General features: G+C 41.9%; 2 protein-coding genes across 12 annotated transcripts in view; both read right to left on the reverse strand.

Annotated features, from left to right (window-relative positions):
- Nucleotides 1-6,771, reverse strand: part of mical3a (microtubule associated monooxygenase, calponin and LIM domain containing 3a) — a 93,532-nt gene extending 86,761 nt beyond the window's left edge. For 4 of the 9 annotated variants that reach the window (XM_087842852.1, XM_087842851.1, XM_087842853.1 and 1 more), the window contains exon 1: nucleotides 6,480-6,697. The gene's annotated coding sequence lies outside the window, so the exon portion shown is untranslated. Of the gene's footprint in view, nucleotides 1-6,479 lie in introns of all 9 variants that reach the window. The other 5 variants (XM_087842849.1, XM_087842847.1, XM_087842848.1 and 2 more) reach the window with 2 other exon arrangements.
- Nucleotides 6,772-7,731: 960 nt separating this feature from the next.
- LOC102799331 (UPF0606 protein KIAA1549) overlaps nucleotides 7,732-17,618 on the reverse strand; it is a 43,559-nt gene continuing 33,672 nt past the window's right edge. For all 3 annotated transcript variants that reach the window (XM_087842861.1, XM_087842859.1, XM_087842860.1), the window contains 8 exons: nucleotides 17,367-17,572; nucleotides 15,510-15,736; nucleotides 15,273-15,417; nucleotides 14,878-15,192; nucleotides 13,674-13,720; nucleotides 13,003-13,151; nucleotides 10,382-10,536; nucleotides 7,732-10,032 (listed from right to left, as the gene is read on the reverse strand). In XM_087842861.1, coding sequence (XP_087698987.1) covers nucleotides 9,841-10,032; nucleotides 10,382-10,536; nucleotides 13,003-13,151; nucleotides 13,674-13,720; nucleotides 14,878-15,192; nucleotides 15,273-15,417; nucleotides 15,510-15,736; nucleotides 17,367-17,572 — 1,436 coding nt within the window. In that variant the 3' untranslated portion in view covers nucleotides 7,732-9,840. The remainder of the gene's footprint in view (nucleotides 10,033-10,381; nucleotides 10,537-13,002; nucleotides 13,152-13,673; nucleotides 13,721-14,877; nucleotides 15,193-15,272; nucleotides 15,418-15,509; nucleotides 15,737-17,366; nucleotides 17,573-17,618) is intronic.

Genomic DNA, 17,618 nt, shown 5'->3' on the forward strand with positions numbered 1-17,618 from the left:
CTTTGCACAATCCCTCCTGCTCTCCAACTGAGGACTCCTCTGTTAGAGAGCAGGAGGGACTGCTTTTCTGTCCACCCCTCAAGGGTTGAACCTGCGTTACAGCCCGGCTGGAATCCCTGCTCTGTCAGACTTCTTTAAGCTAGCTGGGACTCTGCTCTCTACAGCCCACAATTTCACAACAGCAGTGGCCTGTTGACAGGTTAATGCAGGAGTCTAGCAGTCCACTGTATCACTCTGGATGGTTACTAGGATACAGGAGTATTTGTTTAGTGCTGTTGTGATCAAGAAACGCAGATGAAGAGTCAGACACGGCTGAGTGTAATGTGGACATACATCAGATGTAGGGATGGGTATCGTTTAGGTTTTATCCGATACTGGTGCCAAACCGGTACTTTTGAAACGGTGCCGGTGCTTAAACGGTGCTTAAACGGTGCTTAAAGATTGGAGAACACAAAATTGGTCCAAAAACCTCTCATGTTCAGCTGTTTTTTTGTAAAAAGATAACAATGTTAGCCTTTTCTGCAGCTATGGGGCATATATGGCATCACTCTTGGCTGGAAGCAGCTTAAACAATGGAAAAAACACAAACTTTGTCCAAAAACCTCTCATGTTTAACTGTTTTCCACTTTTTCCTTGGTCATTTTAGCCTTTTTGTCCAGGGTGAAGGGAGCATCTGCCATCAAACAAGAAGACAGCTGCATGTAGCTATGATGGTGTTTGCTAGTTCACCTTACATGCATTAATGTAATAACGTGGTTAGCCTACTCAACGTAAATTACACACGAACAACATTAAGCTACTCACGCAGAGAAGAACGGCTGCTGCTGCATCATCATCCTCATCATTTCTGCTACACTGGCAGGGCTAGGGGCCAGGACTCTCCTCTTCGGGTTTTTGGGGGATGTTGCTAACTCCAGTCCGATAACAGGCACCACACCCGCAGTAGATGTGCTCGGTGTGAGGTCTCGCAGCAAGCTATCAAATACGGCGCATTTCTCGGCTAAAAAAATGCTATGCGTCGCCAGGTGTTTCATCAGATTTGAGGTGTTACCTCCTTTGACAGTATCACAGTATCAGCTTAAAGCACTTGTTGCAGCAGCTGAGTTTGCATCTTTTGCTGTGAAGTACAGCCAGACTTTGACCGCTTCGCCTTGGGCATTTTTAATCTGTAGCTCTGCTCTAAAAGAACGTACGTACCTGGACCCGCCTACTATCCTCGGAAACGTAAAATGATTGGCTAGAATCTAAAGTGCATCACAGCTCAGGAAAAAAAGCACCGAAATGTGCGCTGCTTTTCGGTCTGGTTACTACCGTTTATGTCAGAACCGGTGCCATCATGGCACCGGATACCGGTACCCATCCCTAATCAGATGGCAGCGATTTAATCTTAAAAAAGGCCACAAAATAACAGGCCTGTTTTTAAAAAAGAGAAACATCACTGTAAATACAAGCTCTGGGCAATGAATATGAGGACAATCTGCCAGCATAAATTATTAAAATGATGTTAGGCAGGCATGCTCTGTGGAGGTTTTTAAAACTAAGCTGAAGACACATTTGTTCACCTTATCTTACAAGTCCTAATTCTGTGGCTTTTAGTTTTTAAATTTTTACTGTTTTTAACTTGTATTGTGTCTTTTACCTGTATTGCTATGTATCGCTTTTATTATTATTATTATTTTTTTTAATCTTTTTAGTTTCAAATAGTTGTACAGCACTTTGTTTGAAATCGCTTTATAAATAAATTTATTATTATTATTATTATTATTATGAAGACTGTTGCTTTAGTAGCAAAACTGCTGGCTAAGGTGTTCTCTCAATAGCAATGTCAGTATTTATTCACTTTAATGAAACGTTTTCAAAGCTCCATCTGTCTGAAAGTTGATTCCAGTGAAATTGGAAAGAAGAGCCAGAGGGACAGCTGCAGCCAAGACCAAAGCCACTTTCTACTCCTCCCTGAGCATGTGTTTGTGGGCATGAATCTCACGTCTGAATGTGTGTTGCTTCTATTTATAAAACTCTGACCCTGTGGCCTGTGTAACTCCTCCAGGTGCCCTTTGCTGCGAGTCTCCCACCATCACCCCTAGCGGGCTCATCTGTACTCGCAAGATTTGTGTGTGGACAATGACGTAACACACCGAGATAAATATGCACAGCCTGGTCCTACCTGGGGCAATTTGTGCTAATATGTTGTTATCCTACTATTTTTAACAGCAGAAAAAATAAAAGTGCATGAAAGTTGCACTAATTTCACATTTTTTATTGTTCTCGTCATTTTATGTCATCTTTACTAGGCAGCCACACACAGCATTGACATGTAAGATTGGACAGAGCTCACCATGTTTAAAAACCACTCTCACTCCCCCAGCCTAATCTGGCCTACTTGGGACTTATGAATCACTTACACCAGCGGTCCCCAACCCCCGGGCTGCGGACCGGTCCATGAGTCGTTTGGTACCGGGCCGCGAGAGTTGAGGCTCAGGTGTGAAATGTATAGTTTTCAGGGTTTTTATCGGTTTTCAGCGTTATTTTGTTATCGTTTTGATCGTTAACTCGGTGTTTCTGGGTCTTTTCACGTGTGTTATGAATAAATCTTCTTTTCTTCGGTACCGGTACTAGTTTTATTTTGTTGTATTTATCCGCGACACCTTAAAGGCCGGTCCGTGAAAATATTGTCAGGCATAAACCGGTCCGTGGCGCAAAAAAGGTTGGGGACCGCTGACTTACACCACTGGCTGTAATGTTACGTGAGCTAGCATGACCATAAAGTCATCATCTATCAGTCCAGCCGAAATGTTGCCCAAAGAAAACTTTAGCTGTGGATTGCTTATTATTTTGTCCTGAGAAAAGGTTTTACTTGTGGTTTCCTGACTTTTACTTTTAACTCAGAGTCGCCAGGTTCAGGATTTATGTTTCACCGTACGTACAATGACGCCAGTTTTATAAAAATTTGGAAGGAAGAAATTAGAGGTCATCCATATATATAATAGAGGTGGGAATCACCATACATCCCACGATACGATATTATCACAATACTTAACGCACGATATGATATTATTGCAATTTTTGAAAATATTTTGCGATATTCAGATTCTGTACATAAAGGTAAACTTTATCAATATTCATTTTCTCTAATATCAAAGTCTCGCACTCAGTCTTTCTCTCAGTTCAGTTTTATTGTTGACAAACTGAACGATTTGTATTACAGTCTAGTCCAACTTAACTTAACTGCAACCATCTGGTACAATTATAGCTATTCTGAACTATGCAGTTTATAAAAACTATGCAGCCCCTTCAGCAACTGAAGAATTTGAAAGTAAATTAAAACAAAATATAATTTTACATTAAATAAAAAAGTTTTAAACTTAATTAAAATAAAACATGTCTTAAATTAAAATAAGTAAACTGTCACATTTGGACAGTGAAGGAATGTCAGGATTCTTGCTCAGAAAAAGGATCAACATGCTCTGAAGTCAGAGCACAAAAACCTTTTTTGTAACAAAGTATCGATTTCTGCTGTCCCTGTATCCATACATTATTAGCAAACAAAATATCACGATGCTACACAGTATCGATTTTTCCCCCACCCCTAGTATATACTGTGTGTATTTAAGACATTCCTGCATCTATCCATTTTCTGCCGCTTGTCACGGTTTGAGTCACGGCGGCAGAGAAGCCCACACTTCCCTCACCCCGGCCACCTCCTCCAGCTCATCCGAGGGGACACCGAGATGTTCCCAAGCCAGCTGAAAGATGTTCTCTCCAGTGAGTCCTGAGTCTCCCCTGGGGACTCTTCCGAGTACGACATGCCAGGAACAGCTTATCTAGGAGGCGTCCTAGTCAGATGCCAGAACCACCTCAACTGGCTCCTTTCAATGTGGAGGATGAGCCGCACACTCAAGAACAACTAAGATAAAAGGAAGGTTGGTGATTGGCTGTAGTTAGCTCAGATAACTCGGTCAAGTGATGCTGAAGTGAAGTAATGGTTTCATTATTGTCCTGTGGTACATGATTGATCAATTTCAAGATCGAATCATTAGTTCTCATTAGTTGTTAAATGGATATTAGACAGTGAAGAAAGTTGTGAGATTATTGCACAGTTAAAGACTTTCCACACTGCTGTTTCGTATACCGTGTTCTCCGCCCACAGGAACTATACTGACACAAAAGCAAATAATCATTTTAATCTTGTTTCATAAGCGAATGAATATGCAGTCGAGCAAACAATACTGCACGGGTTATTTCTGTACTCAGCTATGATTCACTAAAGAGAAAGCAGACAGGACAACACAACATCCCCGCGGTGTCCATCTGCTGACCAAGACAAAGCAATTAGAGAAATAATGGCTTAAAGGGATTACCTGCTGATTATTGTCCAGACAGCATGCAACCACAAAGTCTAAGGCTCCTCTGAAAGAGATAAAAGGACCGTGTGTGTGTGCATTTAAGTACAAAGAAACACATAACCAGGGTTTTGGTTCTTTTCATTCCATCAGCATCTCTGTTTTTTCCTCCATCTTTATAGTTCGTCTCGATATATCGAGTGAGGGAAAGTTAAAAGTGGGACAACGTTGTTTGTGGTCTCATTCTATTCTTCCGCATACACACTAATAGCTGCCGGGCTGGTCTTAGCGGAGCTGCTGCTGCTGCTGGTGGTGCAAACTGTCGTGAAAACATCCAGAGGATGTGGTCTGAAGGACAGCAGTGCAGGGAGATCCAGTGCCTGCTAATAGGGATTAATGCTGTCAGAGGATCAGCTGTGGCGTACCGGATATCTTTATAAAGTTTAACAAAATACCACAGCTACCTAACAACATGCACTATAATGCTTTTGCAAGAAGGGTTTCTGAGCCAAAATTAGTTAGGAGTTCGTAAAAGGATCCTTATTTTCTGCAACTGCTTTCCTAATAAAAGGCTTCTTTAAATATGACCTGTATTCTCTGGACTCCAAAACCTGTGCTGTGTTTCCTTGTCTGCTATAAAGAACAACAAACATGTTTAATGTGTCAGCTACTAGTGCAAAGGACACAACAGTTAGGTCTGTGGAAGACACCCGCCAGCAGCTGACAGGCAGGATCGGTGTCTGAAGTCAGCTGCCGAGCGAACGGGCACCCTCTCATGAATGACGGCTATTCACCTCTCCCTAGAACATCATATGAGTGCTGCCTCCTACTCAGCACGGCGGCAGCGCACAATGTGACACTGTGTCTTCTGATACAGTACAGCCTGGTGGAGAGGGGGTGACAGAGAAACAGATAACCTGCACTGTGACCTTGAGGACAGCGATCGTCCGCCGGCGACCAGAGGTGATGTCAGCAAGAGTTACCTGACCTGACACGAGGCGGTACGATGGTGACCTAACGCATGCAGACACTTTTGCTTCTAAACTTGGATAAAATATGTGTCATGCAGTGGAAAGTAGGGCAGCACTAGCTACTGGCACTTTCTTTCTGTACCCTTCTCTAACCTTGCTTATCTCTCTCACACACACACAGATAAATGTTCATTTGTTATGAAAACAGATCCTCCTGGAGATCCATGCCTTTCCTCCATTACGTCAGATGATGCTCATGTCACACACATGTGCAGAAAATCTAAACTTTTTCTTATCGCTTCTGTTTCTGCATCGCTAGCTCAGAAATCCTCCCAATACCCTCACCTCACTATTATGCAGAGATGACAGAGCAAAGATAACCTGCACTGGTTGGTAGAGATAAAAAGGAGATAAAAGGGGTGGAGAGAAGGGAAATGTAGGTTTTAGACCACACAATAAGGTTGAAGGCATTGCTGGTCATAAAAACGTGATTGAAAATCCAGGAAAAGAATATGTGTGGTATTTGAGACAAATGAAGCCAGTCAGTTTCATGCAAAATTCATATGCGCAGCCAGTGCTAACAGTGAACACAGTGGCATCCTTCTATGACATCAGTGCCAGCTGGCCCTTAGCTGGGTACCGCAGAAGATGTCTGCAGTGTCGCCATCAGTCAACTATTCGTGCTGCCATTGATTCATACTGTAGGCAGCAGCAGCAGCAGCAGCTCTAATGGTATGTGATAGTGCAGCATGCAGAGAATTGCATAAGAAGAAGCCATGCTTGTAAACAAGGAGGGCGAGGACCACAACCTCCCACAGCAGCGCCACTGCAACAAAGCTAACAGCTGTGAGGGCTCATCGTGGGCTGTGTCAACAATACTTGCCTCATTCACTGTTATGAAACTGCAGGAATGTCATTTTCTGACACACACACACACACACACACAGCGCACAAATGTCTGCAACTGCACCCTATTCAGGAAAGCCCAAACATCTACCTTGGTTACAAAAACAAACAATGTGGGAAGACACCTCGTCTGGACTCTGGTTGAGAAACCCGTCTTGTAACATCAGTACATTCCCGAGATGTGACTCTTATTACAGTGAAAGAATACACATGTGCAGCAAAGAGCAGATTGAATGACAAGCAGATAACAGGCAATACTCACAGGGGCTTTAAAGATTAGTTAAAAAGAAAGAAATCCTCGTCCATCATCAGTAAAATGACTCCTTTCACAATTCTCCTCCTCCCTCCTCTCAATGCTTTTTGTCTTTCACCGGCAAACTGAGAGAAAGAGCGGCCGAAGGCAGACAGGAAGATCTGCAGTGCTGAAACTCAGTCAGCTACCTCCTTCTCCCTGTTTCTCTCCTCCCTCCCCTGCCTACCTCCCTCGCAGTTTTCTCCAAGGTCAGTAGGCAGAACGGACTGTTTGACTCCTCCCTTAGTGGACAGTACCCTCCTACAGGCTGGACGCGCAGGCAGTAATTACCATCATGATCCAGATTAACTCCTGGGTGTGTTTTTGTTGTGTGTGTCCAGGCTGCGCTCAGGGACAACACACAGGCAGGATTACCGTAGGGAAGGTGGGGAGAGGTGGGGGACGGTTTAGATACCGGGCAAGAGGCAGCAAGCCTGGGATACTCTGCAGCAAACAGATTGTTCTTTCATCATGCCTGAGATATAACTCAAACTAGCAGCATCGTGAAATTAAAAAGACGGATTATTAAGTAAAAATGAATTCATGTCTTGCCACAGCATGACTCCTGTGTATAGTATTTCCTTTTTTTTGTTTTGTTTTTAACTGAGTATATTTGTATTACTGTTTTCAACTCTTTTTGTGAAACATTCTTGTAATTTCTATAAGTCATCAAATCCCTTATTAGGGTTTACTTCTGAAAACTAAGACCAGATGAATTTGCTGCCGTTTTGGAGCCATAAAAATAACCAAATGTGCGCATGGACTGTAAATATTGACCACTCAGGAGTGTGCTGTCAAATACCTGCTGAGTCGTGCAAAGTCAACCCCCGTAGAGACAGATCAGGAGATTTACGGAACATTTAGATGCCTCACTCACTGGCTTTAGAAGCTGTGATGGAGATACGAGTCAGTGAACGAGGAGCTGGAGGTTATTTTAAGAGAAATATAAACGTGTAACAGTCACCGGTGCATCTCGATTGATTCATTTAATTCGTGTGTATTTCTATGTTCATATTTTCCAGATATTGGTGGTTAGAAAATTTCATCTCACCCAAAGGCTAGTGGAAGCATCACTGATCCAAACAGACTCTGCTGTATGATAATCATCTGTTGCATGTTCACAATTCTTCAAACAGACGTAAAGAGCCCACCGACTGACCTGCTTTCAGAGACGCCTAGAATCATCCATGGGAACTGGTTACGTCACGTGCAGCGGGGGAGCGCGATTTGTCCTTTTAGCGCAGCTAGTTTTCCTGTGATGTGCTGACACCCTGTGGTTTTCTGGTGTAACTACAACACCTGTAAGCATGTGACGTTTTGGATGAATGACGTCAGATGTTATGATTGCTCAAATGAAACCAAAGCAAAAATAAAATCTGAAGTAATTTCCACTCTGGTAATGTACATTAATTAAAAGGCAGCTCAAGTTACAGCTTACTTTGTATTTCACAAATTCTGAAATAGCATGCTCAAAACCAAGCCAAAGAAATACAACAATTAAACATGCAAATGGAAAAGTTGGGCCAGCCAACGAATCGTTTTTACATAGCAGAACACGTAGAAAAGGACTGGAAATAAACAACAACAACAACAACAACAACAAGCAACTGAGGATGAATACAAGGGTGTAGTTACAGTACAGGACCAGCAGATGGAGGCGTACAGTGTGAGATGGATAAACCACGAACATGTAATGGACAACAAAGCTACAGTGTCACTGTTACCTGATGTTCCATCGATTCGTTTACAGTTCAGCTGCCCTTACATCCACTGACAAACAGCCATGTTGGAATAATGATGCTTTTAAATAATTCTGTGTTAGAGTTGGGAGCGTAATAGTAGACAGTCTGGTGCTTAATCAATTCAGAAGGCACGTCACATGGACACGAAACATGGCATGAGAAGAACACCGTGGCCACATCAGTAAAATCACCTGGAAGTCGAGGCTTGTGCTGGCACAAACTGCAAAAACACATCTTCAAGTCCTGCTATAAAAACCCCACAGTTCCTCTTTTATTTTAATCGAATGAATTAAAATTTTAGGCCTCCGAAACATCGCGCCACATCCTGTGGAAAAGACTTGAAATGACTTCTAACCAGCATGATGACTAAGAGCCAGGTGGACACAATTAAATGATCCAAATCTATTTAAAAAGCATGTAAAAATGAGTAGTTGAAATACAGTACACGTCTTCCCTTCCTGTGCTAACAAAAAGGCAAATCAAACTTCCAATACTGCATGAAAAAGACATCCATGTGTATTCAACGCAGAAATGAGCTCAAACAGAACACTGGTGTCTGTGACTTTCCCTAATTGACACTTCTTCCATGTGACCTTTTAAAGTGTCTTTTTACGGATTTGTCCGTAAGGAATCTCTCAATGAAAAACCTGAGCCGTACCAAGTCGTCTGCATACAGTGCATCAAATAACCACATAATGAATACATACATTAAATATTGACCATAATCATCAAGTATGTCACCTTTTATTATTTGTACCACATCTGTGCCTGCGTCTTTAAAACTTGCTCAGAAACGGTTTGATCTGTTTAAAGGCTGATTTCTTCTCCTGTTTGCTTAACAAGTAGCTTCTCAACACGAATTTAAAAAAAAACAAAACAGCACTTTAACATGAAAAAGTATATATTGTAAGCCGAGAGGCCGAACACTGTTTTACTGTAGTAAGTAAGGACAGAATAGGTAGCATTAATGAGTGTTATTACTGTGTATGGATGCCCCCTTTTTTGCCTGCTGTCTGAACTGGCTTGCTGGCTGTGAACTCTTACTGTAGGCTCTAACAGCAGGTATGGTCACGTGAACTGTATCACAGTGTCAAGGCATAACATGGCTCATCATGGCAGAAGACAGGAAGCACCTGATGGTGGAAAGGAAGTTAGGGGTCTGCATCAAAAAGAAGAAATACATCAGGTTATGTGATGTAAAAAGACATTGTGACTTCAGTCTGACACTATTTCTGTTTGTGAAGGCGACATAAAGTTGAAACTATGACACAGAGTCTGAGGAAATGCAGCGAAATCAAGTCCGACGTCCACAGTACGTGACATTAGCGCTCCCTGGTCCACGGTAAAGAACAGGAAAGAAACACGGGCACGTCATCTCTGGTCAGCTGTACTCTACTGCAGCTGATCTCAGTCTTTATCAGCCATCCTGTGATGCAGTTTCTCAGGAGCAAACCTCTCTACTTTAGCAGGACTATCTCTCTGCTGTACAGCTTAATGGACTTCCATGGGAAGCACTGTCAGATTAGGTGAAGCAAGCAGGCAGGGTCAGTGACATGACTGGTTAGAGCTGGACACTAGAAGCCGGGACTTCAGCTGTGGTAGCTGGGCACGGCCGCCTGCTTCTGCGAGAGCCGCAGAAGCTCCTCCCGGATGGCCTTGATCAAGGAGGCAGAGGAATGAGTGGGAGGAGAAGTATCCAGAGGTGGGGGGGCTGTCAGATAACCCACACCATCTAGATGGGTCGGGGGGGCCGGGGGCTCCCTGATACCACTCCGGTGAATCTGGAAGATAGAGGAGGACGAGCAGTCAGGGGGGCCATAAATAGCAGGTGGGACAGAAAGGGCAAACAGAACAACAGGGAGAGGTGATAAAAAAGAAGAGAATAGATAAGATAAAAATATCAAGTAACAAAAACAGAAGAACACCAGAAAATTATAAGAAAACCAAACTGAAACTGTGGGTGTTTCTCAAAAGCAATAAAGTTGGTTTCCTGTTAGGATCAAGTTACTGTGCGTTTGTTTTTAATAATTCGATGATTAAATGAAAAGTTTGGGATTTCATTTAGTTTCAGGTTTCAATGAAATTAAATGAACTTGTTAATGAAAAAATAAAAATGTGCAATTCACTCACTGCATCTTTTTCAGCTTCTGCTCTGGAGAAATTGTCATCGTGATAGTGGTTCCAGCCTAAGCCTCCATTCTGGCCCGGAGCAGCCCTGCCTCCTGCTGGGTAACCATTCATCCGACTGGACAGACCCACTTGTGCAAGATGATGGAGCTGGGCACCTAAAAAAAAAAATAAACACGTTATACTTACTGGCACTAATTTCCTAAAGACCTAACCTTAATCATGCCAGCTTCTTGCCCAACCTTAACCCTTACTGTATCTTCCACTCCTACTCAAAGCTGCTCAGGATTCACTGCAGTAATCTTTTATGCTCTCTCATCTAAGCAGAGAATATATGAAACTGTCAGCAAATGTGTCAGCTGCATGCACATTTATACCCACTGTAAGTGAAGTTACAAAGTTATTGGCAGCTGCCTGACTGTCTTTCCTCAGATTAGCCGAGCTGTTTTTGGGTGAGCGTGCACCCTGGACTGGTTGCACGTCTATCACAGATGTTCTTCAATCATTGCAGAAAAATATTGGCAACCTGAATCAGCTGTACGTTTTGCTGACACACCCCATTCCTGCTGCAACAAATGGCTTTGATCGCACATGCTGCACTCAGCCAGTTCAGAAAGGGCATATTTTAAATGCAAGAGTTATTCCTCTGTAGTGACGGCTAGTGCAAAACCTTTCACGTTTGCACAAGTTATTCCTGTCAGTGTTACATATTCTCAGCAGTTTATTGTTAAACAACGTCAGAGATAAATAGTGTATAGCTCTAAGAATAAAAACATATTTGTGTTAATGGTTCATTTTGTTGTTTAGCTGCAGTGTTGGTCAAGTTACTTGAAAAAAGTAATCAGTAACTAATTACTGATTACTTCCCCCCAAAAGTAATCCCGTTACTTTACTGATTACTTATTTTCAAAAGTAATTAATTACTTAGTTACTTTTTAAAAACACGATTTACAACCTGAATAGGTGATAAAGTGATAGATCTTTCAGCCCAATTCTACTTTTTCTACATAATCCATCATACAAAATGTAATCAAATGGAAAAGTCTCTTTTTAAAACTTGTTTTATTAGTTTTAATCTTTTAACTTTATGCATCAAGCAAAAATTTAATTATCTGCAACATTCTCTGACTGGAAGAAATTTGCTTAATATTTAATTTTCACATTAATATTTTCTGCACATTCCAGCACATAAAATAATTTTTGGTGTGTGTTTACACTCAGTCTTTCAAATAGATGCAAGTAAAACACAGCAGAAAATAAATAAAGTCACAGACTAGCGGTCCTGTTGCTCTATTTTCACCTGTAAAGCAGGAGTGGGGCAGGCGGAGGTTTACCCTGGTGCAGGTGTGCCAGTTTAATGGTGAGTGAGTTTCCCATTACGTCGTAGCTACTCGGTGCTTGTTTGGAAGTTTAGGGGTTTTTTTCGCTGTAAAAAGAAGTTTTCTTCCCACGCACAACGGACACTAATGTTTTTGTCACTTTTTATGGAATCAAACTCAAAGTAAGGTCAGTACTTCCACGCTTTAAACGCTGCACGCTCATACTCTCTCTGCACTCGATATATGATCCATTGTTGATCTGCACACAGCTGTTGTCACCAACGTCGCACTCGCTTACGTCACTGTCATGAGACATTCTCGCAAAAAAATCTCGGTTTTAGTAACGCAGTAACGCAGCGTTCCTACGGGAAAGTAACGGTAATCTAATTACCGTTTTTGCAATAGTAATCCCTTACTTTACTCGTTACTAGAAAAAAGTAGTCAATCAGATTACATCTCTGTTTAGTTGTAACTGAGAGTGGGAGTATTTACATTTAGATGGTGACACATCCATTGTTCTTTTTACCGAGTGGCACATAGCGTTTCCTCTAAATTATTTAAATATAGCATAAAGACTGAGACGGAGATTAAACACTGAGATAACGAACATACATGTACTTGTCTATCTGAATGGTTTAGGACCAAAATACATCAGTGACCTCCTGACCCAGTATGAACCTTCCAGATCCCTCAGGTCATCTGGATCCGGTCTTTTATCAGTTCCCAGAGTCAGAACCAGACACGGAGAAGCTGCATTCAGCTTTTATGTTCCTTATATCTGGAACAAACTCCCAGAAAGCCTCAGATCAGCTGAAACACTCAGTTTATTTAAATCCAGGTTGAAGACTCACCTGTTCTCAGCTGCATTTGAATAAAACACCAAATCCACACTTAAGCTTAAATTTCAAAACTTACATTTTAACTACTGATTTTATCTGTTTTGATTTTTTAATTTTATATACTGTTTTGTTTGTTTGTTTGTTTGTTAGTTTGTTAGTTTGCTTGTTTTAATCAATTTTAAATCATTGTTTTTGTTTCTAATATATCTGTAAAGCACTTTGAATCACCTTGTTGTTGAATTGTGCTATACAAATAAACTTGCCTTGCCTATCTTTAAGCATTATTGCTTAAGATGTGCGTTTCCTTTTTTCCTATTTAAAAAAAAATTGCAAAAAAGTTGAAAGCGAGATGCAGAAATGAGTGGACACCATGAGCTTTGTTGGGGGGACAGAGCAACAGCCTGAACATAAAATATTGTTGTGTTAATGTTGCATTTGTGTGATGCTATCGAACTTCCTTGTGTACCTGTGGTTCCTCCCACTGGACGCGGTCTGGCAGATGAGGGCAGTTCATCAGCGTAGAGGCCCCTGCTGGAGTACAGGCTGTCTGGCTGGAGCTGCTCACCAGGCCCTGCTGTTTCTCCTGGTGGCAGGTAGCTCGAGCCAAGGCCCTGCCTGAAACACACACCAAAAACTCATTTATGATTTAAGAAGATATAGGGACGCACCAATAGCTGAATTCTGGTTCAGTTTAAAGTAAACAATTTGACTAATAGCAGATGATGATTTTCCCCCTTTTTTGCACTGTTACTGAACATGGAGACATTTCATACTGTGTGTGTATTTGTGCTACTTTTTTAGCATGCTTAACATTTCTAATCGCAGGGAGTCCTTCCTATCAATAACCTGATAGTCAAGCTTTTCACAATTTGGTACCAAATAGTGGAAACACAAATGGTTGACAGCTGATACTCTACATGTGTGTACATGTGCAGCCTTTTCAGAGTCTATTAGATCCATTGAAACAATAAAATAAAGAAGACTCTTTTTCATTATTCATGAGGCTCAACTCTATAAATGTAAACTAAAGAAAATGTCCACACGGGTAAAAGTTCACCTGTAATTATAAACAGGAAATACCTCTTGGGGTATGAAGAACACGTGGAAAGCGACTCTATTTTCAGCTGCTTTACTGACCTTGTTGCCATGCCTTGTACTGCAGCAGAGGACATCTCAGGGAACCTCTGGGGAAGAGCAACAGAGATGTGCTGTGTTTAAGTGACAATGATCAAGTACCAGTGATGACAGAGGTCTCAGGTATAAACAGTGAACTGTTCTTACGAAGCATCAGAGTGTAGTGATACAAATATTGGAAAAGAAATGCAAAAAAGATTTTTAGTTGATGCAGTTATTCTTATGAGAACACAGCCTGCTGTGTGTGTTATTATTTACTGTACTGTTGGTGGTTATTTTACATAGAGAACATTGTTATTTTCATTAAAGTTTTGTTGGATATCCATATTATTAATAGCATATAAAAGCACCATCAAAGGGCTTTTTATGGCTGCACTGCTCAGTGTTTCTTTCACTCTTGTGGGGTGAGCACCCGTGTTGGATAGAGGACAAAGTATTGTTATTAACAGCTGTAAAACAGCATGAAAGATAAGAAAGCATGAGTGAAAATGTATTTACTGCAGTCAAGAAGGTCTGGGATTAAATCTTTAAGGCTGCACTTCCAGGGAATGAATGGATGAAGTGACACATTTAGATCTGGACCATAGAACAGCCATACAATGCTTCTATTTTGTTTTTGTTTAGAGTAGATTTTTGCACAAAGTACTGATTAGGTTTTCTTCTTCTTCCCCAAACAACCTTAATTTCAGCCAAGCCCTCTACCTCTCATGGATTCCAAAGCCGGGGATAATTGCACATAAATAGTTTTATGCTGCCGTAGCGACGTGTTAATAACAGAGGTTGGCGCTGCATAAACCGGCCTCGCTTTGTAAAGCCTTCCAAGCAGTTTCTTTGAAAGTAGCCTATACTAACAGGAATTAATAAAGATTACGTGGGTGATGGCTATATCACTGAAGGGTCTTAGGAGCTCTACATAGCCAGTGGGGGTAGGGGGGGTTAAGGTTGCACCTTGCAACAGATGGAGGAACACTTAAGTCAGTGCTTTGCTAAGAGGACATGATTATACTGGAAGCAATGGGCTTCATGCTGAGCAGGAGAGCAAAACACCTTAAGAAAGTGAGGTGATAGTGAATGCAAAGCTGTGTCTCCCACTGTTTCTGTTTGTAACACATATTCTTGTTCCATGCAATATGGCAGCTGAATTATTTATAGCTGACTGGATGGATGATGCTCCAGCCAGAGCGTTTGTACACAGGCGCCAACTTACGCTGGGGAAAGCTTGGTAGGAAAGACCCCAAGGTCTCGGCCCATGACCTGGAGGGCTAGAGTTAGGAGGGTTGCTGTTGACCCCTGGGAGAGTGATCCCGGCAGTGCTGCCCTGAGAAGTGGGTGACACAAGAGCGAAGGCGTCGTCCAACAGGGAGTGCATCTGCTGCCGTGCTTCCTCAATGGAGGGCTGTGGGGGCATGTACGGTGGTGGGGGAGGGGCATGGCCGGGAGGAGAGGAAGCGGGGGCTGGGAAGACGTCGTCTGTGGGGGAAGGACTCCTGTGAGGGGATCCTGGGCCTTGGTCAGGGTCCGACTGGAAAACATAGACGGCAAAGAAGTCAGAAAGGTTGCAGGGTCTGTGAAAGTTTTTCCTACTTCTTCTGTGTTACTCACCACATAAGCCACATTGTTGACCCCGGGGCACTTTCTGTAAGCAGCATCAGTGTCTTCAGTGATGAGGTGGTCTTTGTCTGCTTCCATCATGCCTCCATTCATCTGGTCTTTCATCCTCTGCTTTGGTGAGCGCCTGCCTCGACCACTTAGAAACACGTGAAGAAAGGGAGAAACATTATCAGCATGCACAGAAAATCAAGTTCTCCACCAAAAAGTCAAAAATTCATAACCTCTAACCTTTTCTTGGGTTCCATGAAGACGGAGGGCATCTGAGCATCCGGGTCCAGGATCTTATCGATTTGCATTTGTTCTTTGCGATAAATACGATCCGGATCCTTTGCATCGCCAAGACTGCCTATGTCATCCATAGCTGGGAAGTCGTAGTGGCCCTTCCTCTTGGCGCGAAGACGAATCTTGTTACGATGATGCTCAATTTCTGACTTGTGCCTCAACGCTACCTGGATCTGAGGATCAAATTACAATTATTGTATTAGCTCGTTTGGCAAATTATAAGAACCACAGAAGCATCACAAATGAAATTTCAACCACATGTGAATTACATCTTCCAAAAGACTCTGGAGGATTTCACTTTGTTCCTACGACTTCTTCTTTGAGAAAGAACATTTTCAAACTATCTGACCAAAGAGTTTGTGTCAGGGTTTTGTATTTTTTATTCTGCATGAATAGGAGGGAGCAGATGAGACTCCTGCAAGGCCTGTGGGAAATAATTAGCTTGGTAATTTTTTTAACTTCAGCACTAAAAATGCCGGTTCCGGTTCGGTACGCATATGTATGAACAATACAAAATTTTTATATTTATTTTATCAACTTTTCTTCTGACGGTGCTGTCTGTGTTGAGCGCTCAGTGGATCTGCACTCGACAGTGCAGCCTAGGCGGAGTAGTCGAACGCAGATTCACTGAGTGCAGGGCAAGCTAGCAGACAGAAGTTAAGCTCGTTGCAACATGGCAAATTGAACCTCCCCCACCCTCATTCAGATCTGGCGTTTGGAACTATTTTGGTCTCCATGTGAAGTATGACCCTGAAGGTAAGCGCGTCATGGACAAAAGTAAAACAGTATGTCAACGTGCCACGCAATGCTCAATTACATGGGTGGGAACTAGTGCGTTAGCGCAGTTAGCTTGTTAACGTGTTGACGCCGTCCAGCCCCACGCACGAGGCGATCCGCGGTAGCTCGTTAACGGAGATTTGCCGTGTTGATGTGTTAACGTCAGATTAACGCTGACAGCACTAGTGGGAACACAACGAATATGACTGCACATTTACTCCGACATCATCCTAGTGCAAAGACAAGTGGAAGCAGACAAAAACAACAAGCATGCATGCTACAAACTTTAGCCGAGTCATTTAGACAGCCGTTAGCACATGATTCTCCTTATGGGGACCTGATATGTTTAATATGCTGCTGAGAATATAGCCCAGAAGAAGCGTATAGTATAGCTTTTATTTTGGAAAGAAACATTTCTCTGTAATAAACTCTCTTTTCCAAAGATGAGTGATTCCTCCATCAGATAGATTTTTTTATTTTTTATTACTTTGTTGTTTCAGCAACATTACATTTAAAAACTGTACGTTTGAGCTAAAATATATATTTATAATTTGAATAAATGACAAATTAAAAAAGCATGAACATTTTTTTGTATCGAACCAGACCGAACTGTGAATTTTGTGTATCGTTGCACCCCTGCTGTAAAGATCTAATGAGGCAACTGTGAATGAAAATGTTCCCGTAGTTCCATTTTAATCTTTGTAAACTGTTCTGTAGTGTTTGTGTTCAGTGGTTACCTTTTTTTTTTTTTTTTTCCAGTGGTTGGATAAAAAATCTGTTTCCTGTTCTCGAGTTTTTATTGAATGTATTTTGTTAAATAAACTTAGTTAAAAAATGTTAAATAAAGAAACAGTTTAATGACAAAAAAAACCAAAACTTCAGCACAGCACAGTAAAACGATATCTTACTGTAACCCACGTTTTTCTAATGAAATCTTGATCCAACAGTTTTAATAAAGACACTTGTCTTTAACATTAAACTGCTGGATTATTTATCTTCTTAAAAAAGAAAATGAGAGCAGCAAACCTCTTTGGTCATTTGGTTTGTGTCTGACAATTTTCCATTGACGGGCGGACTGTGGAGTGGTGGGACAGGCATAGGCTGCATGGCAATAAGCTGGACTTTATTGGGGAGTCTCCTGCTTGCGTCGGTGCCACGAGATATCCGATCAACATGTTCAAAGATGGAGGCTGAAGACAGCTGCTCGTTTGTATCGTTCATAGGAGGAGGACCTGTGGAATAAAACAAAGGTCATGACATGTTAGCAGCGAGTTCACA

This window comes from Neolamprologus brichardi, chromosome 7, assembly GCF_056152115.1.
Source record: "Neolamprologus brichardi isolate AB-2024 chromosome 7, ASM5615211v1, whole genome shotgun sequence".
NCBI classification, from domain to species: domain Eukaryota; kingdom Metazoa; phylum Chordata; class Actinopteri; order Cichliformes; family Cichlidae; genus Neolamprologus; species Neolamprologus brichardi.